General features: G+C 43.9%; 1 protein-coding gene across 1 annotated transcript in view; it reads left to right on the top strand.

Moving 5' to 3' along the window:
- The window catches only part of HECTD4 (HECT domain E3 ubiquitin protein ligase 4), a 197,188-nt gene that overhangs the window by 142,008 nt on the left and 45,734 nt on the right, over positions 1-9,446 (top strand). The window contains exons 50-52 of the mRNA XM_055080495.1: positions 2,217-2,454; positions 3,238-3,374; positions 3,864-3,990. Of these exons, the coding sequence (XP_054936470.1) occupies positions 2,217-2,454; positions 3,238-3,374; positions 3,864-3,990 (502 nt within the window). The remainder of the gene's footprint in view (positions 1-2,216; positions 2,455-3,237; positions 3,375-3,863; positions 3,991-9,446) is intronic.

Below are 9,446 nucleotides of genomic sequence, written 5' to 3'. Positions count from 1 at the left end.
CGTCGTGGCCACTCCCGTTGCGGAGCACAGGCTCCGGACGCGCAGGCCCAGCGGCCACGGCTCACGGGCCCAGCCGCCCCGCGGCATGCGGGATCTCCCCGGACCGGGGCACGAACCCGCGTCCCCTGCATCGGCAGGTGGACTCTCAACCACTGCGCCACCAGGGAAACCCCATGGAACTCTTTTGTTTTTAAAGGAGCAACTATTAACAGTTAATGTTCTGTGAAACATTACTACTTACTACTCGGTGGTAGCTCCCTAATCCTTATCTCCAGCCCAGATCTCTCCCTAAATTCCAGACACAAATATTCAGCAGTCTAGGCAACATTTAGAAATAGATGTTCCATTGGCATGTCAAAGTTAACATGTCTAAAACTGAGCCTAACTCTGCCCCATACCCTAACCTGCTTCTTCCCTAACCTTCCTTGTCTTGGGAAATGGCACCTCCATCCTTACAGTTGCTAAGACCAAAAACCTTGGCATCCTTCTTGACTCCTCTTTTCCTCCTGCTCCACATCCAGTCTGTCAGCAAACGTTGTTGACCCTACCTTCAAAATGTATCTGGAATCTGACCACTTAAGTCATGGCCCAGCCACCCTTATCTTCTGGGTAGCATATTACAATATTCCTCTATCTCCCTTCCCTCCCAGCCCCTTAGTTCTTGCCCTTTTACACATCTTTTCAACACAGCAGCCACAGTGATTCCTTAAAAATGTTGGTTAGATCATGTCACTCCTCTACTCTCAACAAGTCAGTGGCTTCCCATGTCTATGTTGTAAAAGCCCAAGTCTTTATAATGACTTAGAAGATTTTGTAGAATCTGGCCCTGTACCATGCCTCTGATAGTAGCATCTTTTCTCACTTTGTTCAGTGAATTCAAGATGTCAATAACTTAAGGCAGCCTGTTCTATTCATTCATTCAGCAAATATTTATTGAGTACCTACCATATATTAAGTAGTGTGCTAAGCTCTGGACATATAATAACAATGAGCAAAACAGATATGGTCTTTGTCTTCATGAAGTTAAAACCAGTTGGTTGGAGGAGTCAGACATTAGTCAAACATTCACATAAATATATATGTGTATGTATATAATGACAAACTAATAAACACTGTGTGTATCAGTCAAGGTTCTCCAGAGAAACAGAATCAATAAGACAGGGGGACTTCCCTGGCGGTCCAGTGGTTAAGACTCCATGCTTCCACTGCAGGGAGCATGGGTTCCATTCCTGGTCGGGGGAACTAAGATCCCACATGCCACGTGGTGTGGCAAAAAAAAACCCCCACAATAGGAGCTATATATATATATATAGAGAGAGAGAGAGAGAGGGAGGGAGGGAGGGAGGGAGAGAGAGAGAGAGGGAGAGAGAGTGTGTGTGTGTGTGTGTGTGTGTGTGTGTGTGTGTGTGTGTGTGTAGACAGAGGTGGGAGGGGAGATTTATTTTGAGGAATTGGCTCCTGTTAGTATGGAGACTGAGAAGTCTCATGACCTGCTGTCTGTAGGCCAGGGACCCAGGAGAGCCAGTGGTGTGATTCAGTCTGCGTCCAAGGAGGGCAAGAGCAGATGGGATGAGATATCCTAGTTCAAGCAGTGGTGCAGGGAAAAAGGGTTTAATTCCTCCTTCCTCTGCCTCTTGTTTTATTCAGACCCTCAACGCATTGGATGGTACCCACTTACACTGGGGAGGGCCGTCTACTGTGTCCACCGATTCAAATGCTAATCTCACAGACACACCCAGCAATAATAATGTTTAATCTAGCACCCCGTGGCCAGTCAAGCTGACACATAAAATTAATCATTACAATATGATTGAAAATCATAGACTTTATGGAAGCAAGTACCAAGCAAATCTGATTACATCCCCATTACCCTGAAGAAGTGATGTTTGAGCCAGGTCTGGAATATTAAGCAGTTTAAATGGACAAAATTGGAGGAAAGATGTTCCAGGTGAAGGGAACGGCATGAGCAGTGGCATCGGGTAGAAAGGAACAGTGCTGGAAACAAGAAAGGTCACTGCGTTTGAGCAGCAAAGAGCATGAGTGCCAGGCGAGGGGCAGTGGAGGCCGTGCAGAGCTCGAAGCGCTGGCGTCTGCGGGTGCACCAGCCCCTCTGCCTGGGTTCACAGACTCTCCGTGAAGTTCACCTTGAGGGGTTAGAAATGAATGCATAAATAAACCTAAGTCCTTTCAAATCCTTTCCTTGGTCTCCTTTCCAGAACACCAAGACGCGAGCTAACTTTGGCTCCCGCCCATTTGCCTATGCTGAAGGGCAGGCCCACCGCAACGCAGCTGACCTGTGCACCGACCTGGCAGAGGAGATCAGCGCTAACTTCGAGGCCCTGCCCTTTGCCATGGCATCTGACAGTGACAACGATGCTGGCACCAGTATTGCGTCAGACCCGGGCACTCACGGGCCACCGTGCCGGATTGCTGCCGTGGCCACGGCTCAGCAACGTAAGCCACCTCCTCCCAAGGCCCCACTGCTTCCTGGGAATGCGAATGATGTTAATTCCATAAATCCATTTAACCTGGACATACCCCAGTGCCCACTGGTAATGAGGTAACAGGCCCGGTGAAACAAAATGGGGAGCAGGAGGAAGCGTGGTAGGCTAGAAAGCACGTCCCCCACATACAGGAAGCCTGCCCGTGACTCAGGGCCAGCAGAATATTGCCACATGGAAATGCAAGTCTGAAAGATTGTCTACTTTTATAAGACAGCTAAGAGCTCCAGAAATTTACATAAAATCTCCTAGTTTTAAATGTTAATCGTTTTTTAAACTTTTTAAAAACTGAAACCATCAAAGAATAATAAAATGTTAATTGTGGAATCTAGGTGATGGGTGTATAGGTGTGCACTAAAAAACATTCCTGATAATTTGAAAAATTTTATAATAGGATTGAATAAAAGTGAGCTTCCCGAAATGAGATGTCTGCAGCCATATTTGGCCTTTGAGATACTGGTTTGAAAATCATTTTAAGAGTCTGTCTAATTCTTTATCATGATGAAGAACCTTCCAAAGTCTTCTCTGGGTTGAATGAATTATGCCCATAAAAACTATTTTAGGATTCCCAAATAGGAAATGATAGATGATTAGTTATTCCTTGATACTGAGCTTTAAAATTTCTCCAAGAACTAAGAGTCTTTCTGTCACGCAAATTAGGAGAAACTGGTCTGTCCAAGGGTAAGAAGATCATGTGCTCTTGCCTAGAATTCACTGTCATTGTGCTTTGTTACAGAATATGATAGTGACACTTCCTGTCATTATAAAGTAGAGCTCAGCTATGAGAATTTCATCACCTCCGGCCCAGACCCCCATCCGCCCCCCATTGCAGATGACGAAAGTGATGATGATGATGACGATGATATCCCGCAGGTAAGAGCCCCACTTAAGAGCATTTGCTTAGCTCCCTGCTGACCAGGACAAGCCACGAGGAATATTTTGATCTGAGCGTGCAAGGCTAGAGTTGTTACACTTTCAGTTATGTCATTGTGTTGGAACAGTGGCTCTGGGGTATTCATTTTTCTAAACCACATATCAGTAGCCATATCTGTTTGGTTCCATTGCCCAGTAGCGATCTGGATGTTGGAGAAATGAAGTACTTTGATAGTAATTCAGCAGTAAAGTTGTGGATCATGTGAAGTGTTTATATGGCTTTAGAGGGAAAGGAAGAGCTTGCCCCAGGCCAGCTGTTTGCCTCCCTTGGCTTCTGAGGGTGTAGTTAGTTTGGTGGTCTGCATGGTGTGTTTCTGTCACTGGCATTTGAGGGGGGTGAAGACCTCAGGGTGAGAGCTGTAAGTCAAGGAAGGACTGATTCTTGCACAAGTCGTTCCTTCCCTGTTCACGTTTGCCTTCTCCTTCCAGGAGGACCACTATGCTCTACTGGTGAAAGCGTGGGAGACCAAGGTTTTTCCTACTATCCGAAGACGCTTCCGCAACGAAGCAGAGCGGAAATCGGGCCTGGACCAGATAAAGGGTGCTTTACAACTAGGTCTGGTGCTTTATGTTTTCCTAGGGAACTCACTTCATGACTTGAAGAGATGTGTTTAGATGAAACTCAGGATGTAAATCAGAAAAGAGGGGCTCATCTTAAGTTGGACCAGACTTAACCATGTCTTCTACCTGGGCCTTTACTGAACTCTATGGTCTTTTGCTTTCTTTGCTAGGCTTTTCTTTGCTTGTCAGTTTGACTCAGTATTTTGGGTTGATGGGCTGCTAGAATGAAGCTGGCATGGTTATACTAGGAAGCTGGATGGCCTGATGGTTAATAGCTTGGGCTCTGAAGTCACACCTGTGCTGTTTACTGGCTTTGTGACCTTGGGAGATTTACTTAACCTTTCTATACTTCCTCACCTTTAAAATGGAATCAATAATGGTAACCACCTCATGTGTATATGAAAAATTAACAAGTTAATACAGATAAAGCTTTTAAGAACAGCATCTGGCATATGGTCAGCATTCAGTTAGTGTAGTTCTAAATGTCACAGGAAGAATGATGATGGTGAGATTTTTCTCCCACTGGGCACATAGAATAATGCGAAGTTTGACTGCAGACAGTGGATTGTTAGGGAGTCTTAAGTGTAGATAGCTGATTTTTGTTTTCAGGCTTCTCCTCTTCTGTGAAACACCTGCTTTTTGAGATGCAGAGATGCCTTTTCCCAAGAGGCACAGCTGCCCTTCCAGTGGAGCATCAGTTGGGTTTTCTTTCATCATTGTGGCAGTCAGAGGTGGTGTAATGAGATAGTATTTGCTCTTTCTCCTCTTAACTTTTGTCCTGACTGAGACTAGGAACAAATAAGGAGAAGAACCACCAAAAGACCTTTATTTCTTGACCAACTGATATGCCGAATCCCTAATTCCAGTGATAGCTGAGTAATTCCTTTTTCTCAGATTGGCGTCAGGACTAATCTATGTATGTGTGTGTGTGTGTGTGTGTCTCTGTGTGTGTGCATGTGTATATATATGTATTTTTTTTTCTTTTATGCTTTCTGTCCCCAAAGCTAATACCTATGACAGTGGAATGATCGTGTTTATACTTAACCTGTGGGAATAGCCACACATCCTATGACATGGTGTAATTGTTTTCTGCTCTTATCAGAGCCCTCTTTTAGCTGCCGACCCAAACCAGGACAGATTATGAATATTCTTTTTTCTTCTGTCCTAAGGGTTTCAGGCAGCGGGAGCAACATTAGGAAGATCCTCGGGTGGGAGTCAACTTGTGTGGTTGAGGGAATGGCAGCAAGGCCAAGCCAGTGTCTCTGAAGAGGAGAGGGTGAGGGGGGAGCAGCAGGAAAGAGATGAGAGGGAGCAAGGAGAAGTGGCAGCCTCGGCAAGGACTTTGGATTTTATTCTGTGTAAAATGGGGAGGCTTTGGGAAGTTTTAGCCAGGACATGGAAGCAACCTAAGTGTCCATCAACAGGTGAATAGATAAAGAAGATGTGGCACATATATACAATGGAATATTACTCAGCCATAAAAGGAAATGAAACTGAGTTATTTGTAGTGAGGTGGATGGACCTAGAGTCTGTCATACAGAGTGAAGTAAGTCAGAAGGAGAAAAACAAATACCGTATGCGAACACATATATATGGAATCTAAAAAAAAATGTCATGAAGAGCCTAGGGGTAGGATGGGAATAAAACACAGACCGACTAGAGCATGGACTTGAGGATATGGAGAGGGGGAAGGGTAAGCTGTGATGAAGTGAGAGAGTGGCATGGACATATATACACTACCAAACGTAGGGTGGATAGCTGGTGCGAAGCAGCTGCATGGCACAGGGAGATCAGCTAGGTGGTTTGTGACCACCTAGAGGCGTGGGAGAGGGAGGGTGGGAGGGAGGGAGACTCGAGAGGGAAGAGATATGGGAACATATGTATATGTATAACTGATTCATTTTGTTGTAAAGCAGAAACTAACGCACCATTGTAAAGCAATTATACTCCGATAAAGATGTTAAAAAAAAAAAAGGAGCCACGTGATCTGCTGTAGTAGATCCTACAGATAGAGAATTTGTTCTTCTCCGTTCATTCTCAGCATCGGAAGAAAACGCCCTTTCAGACTGCAGAATAGACCTCATCTTGTTTTCAGATGACTTTCCCTTAATCAGTATGATGCCTTGAAGCACCAGTGCAGGTCAGTGGCTTTCAGAGTTAGGAGGCTTTGGTTCAGTTGTATTTATTCAGTCAGTGGTTCACCCACTTACTTGTTCACACATGCAACACGTGCCTCCCAGGGTCAAGCCCTTTGCTAGGGATTAAGGACTGTCCTGTGAGCAAGACACAGATGCTTCCTTCTCCCAGAGCTCACATCCTAGTGGGAAATAGGTAATGAAACGACACACTGTGTTGTGGGAAGGGCTGTGCGGTTGATCAGGAGACCGCCGTGGGTATAACTGGGGTGCCCAGTCTAGCTTGGCCCCTCTCACAACATAATATTGAAGCCGAGACCTGGGGCTAATTAGCAAAAGCAGTGCTGCATTTAGAAACAGGAGGCAGTAGCTGTTGAGGGAGACTGGTGCTGCTTACTGCTCCGGGAGAGTAGGAAAGGGGGAAAGAGTCTTTACAGTATAAGGGTGGAAAGCTCTTGTATATGATCATGGGTTACTGTGCCTTTATTTTCACATAAGTTCTGCTTAACTCAGGACGTCTCTTTCTTTTACCATTTGGTCCCAGAGCCATCCTGAATGTCTGTGGCCAAGTGTGCCATCTCCTTCTCTGCTCCCAGTTTGGAGGAGGGAAAATGTGGACAGCACAGCAGGAAATTTGATTATCCAAAGGTGGCTGCCAGACCAGAGCCAGACCGATGACTCCTGGCCTCCTGAGTCACCCAGAAATACCTCTGGCCCCTGACACAGTTGCCAAGGCGTCTTCTCAGGACCCGTCCACATGGCCATGACAGATCATCTGAATTATGTTAATTTAAACATAAAACATTTACCTTTCAAACACAGTCTCCTTCAATATAACCAGGGCAAAGGCTGAAAGGAGAACAGGGAGATGGCTCTAGTGCTCAAAGGACGACCTCTGTGAGGGTGGGTCAGCCTCCTGTTGTCAGGACCCCAAGAAGGGCAATGAAACCATCTCGGTGCTGTGCGCGCTTTAATTTCACATTCTCCCCATATTCCCAGATTCCTGCATAGTAGACAGCAGAGTATTTTTTTCCTCCTATCCCCATTCCTCTGGAAAATGTTGCAAAAGACTATTTTTCCATAATCTTCTGATATCAGGCCACAGTTCTTTTTTTCTTTTTTCAATCTTTTGAAAACTTTTTATTATGTGAAATTTTTTTTGATTGCTCAATATTTTTATTTAAAAAAATTTTTAACATCTTTATTGGAGTATAATTGCTTTACGATGGTGTGTTAGTTTCTGCTGTATAACAAAGTGAATCAGCTATACATATACATATATCCCCATATCCCCTCTCTCTTGCGTCTCCCTCCCAACCTCCCTATCCCACCCCTCTCGGTGGACCCAAAGCACCAAGCTGATCTCCCTGTGCTATGTGGCTGCTTCCCACTAGCTATCTATTTTACATTTGGTAGTGTATATATGTCCATATTGCTGGACATTTAGATGCCTTTCAACCGGTAAAGAACTTCTCACACCCAGTTTTTTTCACACTTGGAAACTTCTTGAGAATTAATATAGTCCTAGACATGAGATTACTGAGTCATAATGACACAAATATTTTTGTGGCTAATATGTCTCGTCAACCACATTTCCTGAAGAACTAAACAATTTTACAAGGCCAAGAAATGAACTTCACTACATCTTGTCAGCATTAAGTTATACAATTTTTTTGTCTGGTCTTAGTTAAGTGAAAAAGGACAACTCCTAGGATTTCTGGGGAGAACATGTGTTTCCCCACATGTAATTTCTAGTTACATGGCCTCCTTCTAAAGCCACTTTGACTTAGGTGGCTTAAGAGCAGCCACCTAAGAAGGCTTAAGAGAAGCTTAATGTACCAGGAGCCTCTGATACATTTTAAAAAGGAATAAACTTGAAAGGATTTAAAAATACATCCAATTTTCCCAAAACATTAATTGCTTAATCAATGCTTATCTTTGTTTACTCTGAACACTATTTTAATGTGGTTCTGAAATTAATCACCACTTTTATGCAAAAACATTTACCCAATGGGCTGAAAACAAAAGTTCAAAACAGAACATAATAACTAATAAAACTGGGTAAACACGGTTTAAATGGTAATGAAGGTTATTTCAAATCTCAACTGTTTTGGAAATAACCATCAGAATAGCTTTGTGACTGTACTGCAACACATGCTTTCAATTTGATATTAATAATTCCAGCTACCAATAATTATTCCAATACATTTTTTTTACTCTAATACAGCTGTTCTCAAAGTGTGGCTCCAGACTAGCAGCATCAGCTTTACCCAGGAATTTGTAAAAAAAAAACCAAATTGTCAGGCCCCAACCCAGACTTACTGAACCAGCAACTCTGGGGGTAGGTCCAGCAATCTGCATTTCAACAAACTCTCTGAGTAAAAGCCAAAGTATAAGAGCCACTGCCGTCAGATAACTTGGACCTCTGTGGTACTCTAGAATTTAGAAGGAAGAGTGCATTAGAGAACAGCATTATACAAACTCTCACAAAGAAAACAAGAAGAGGGGTCCCAAACAGTCCTCTAGAGCACAGCGTGTGGGTCAGGCCCCTAAGCCTGGCTGGTTTGAGGTAGAGCACTGTACGGCATACCCATGTCCTGAGCCAGTGCTCTAGGTGACCCACAACAGACATCCTCAGAAACTGACCCTGTAAGGTCTTTTAACCACCCCCGCATCTCTGCAGCAAAAAAGAGGGCAAGACAAACACCAAGAAAAGAGGAATATTGGTGTGGAAATGGAGAACAATATAAACTGACAACACGATGTTTAAATACACTTGCTGTATTCATCAGAGAACAGACCAGAATAAGGCTGAAAGTGACAGACACAGAAGCAACATTAGGGGAATCACCCACATTTTTGAGAGGTGAGTAGAGCAAATGTCAAGGAACGCAGCGCTTCGCCAATCTTAAGGTACGCAGGAGTCACCTGGGGGATCCTGTTACAATGAAGATTCTGATTCGGGAGGTCTGGGCTGCGGCCAGGGACTCTGCCTTTCCAACAATTTTATTTCTTTTTCTTCTCTGATTGCTGTGGCTAAAACCTCCAAAACTATGTTGAATCATAGTGGTGAGAGTGGACTACCTTGTCTTGTTCCTGATCTTAGAGGAAATGGTTTCAGTTTTTCACCATTGAGAACAATGTTAGCTGTGGGTTTGTCATATATGGCCTTTATTATGTTGAGGTAAGTTCCCTCTATGCCTACTTTCTGGAGAGTTTTTATCATAAATGGGTGTTGAATTTTGTCAAAAGCTTTTTCTACATCTATTGAGGTGATCATATGGTTTTACTCCTTCAATTTGTTAATATGGTTTAT

Source organism: Physeter macrocephalus, chromosome 19, assembly GCF_002837175.3.
Source record: "Physeter macrocephalus isolate SW-GA chromosome 19, ASM283717v5, whole genome shotgun sequence".
NCBI classification, from domain to species: domain Eukaryota; kingdom Metazoa; phylum Chordata; class Mammalia; order Artiodactyla; family Physeteridae; genus Physeter; species Physeter macrocephalus.
This window is presented reverse-complemented; position numbering and strand designations above follow the sequence as displayed.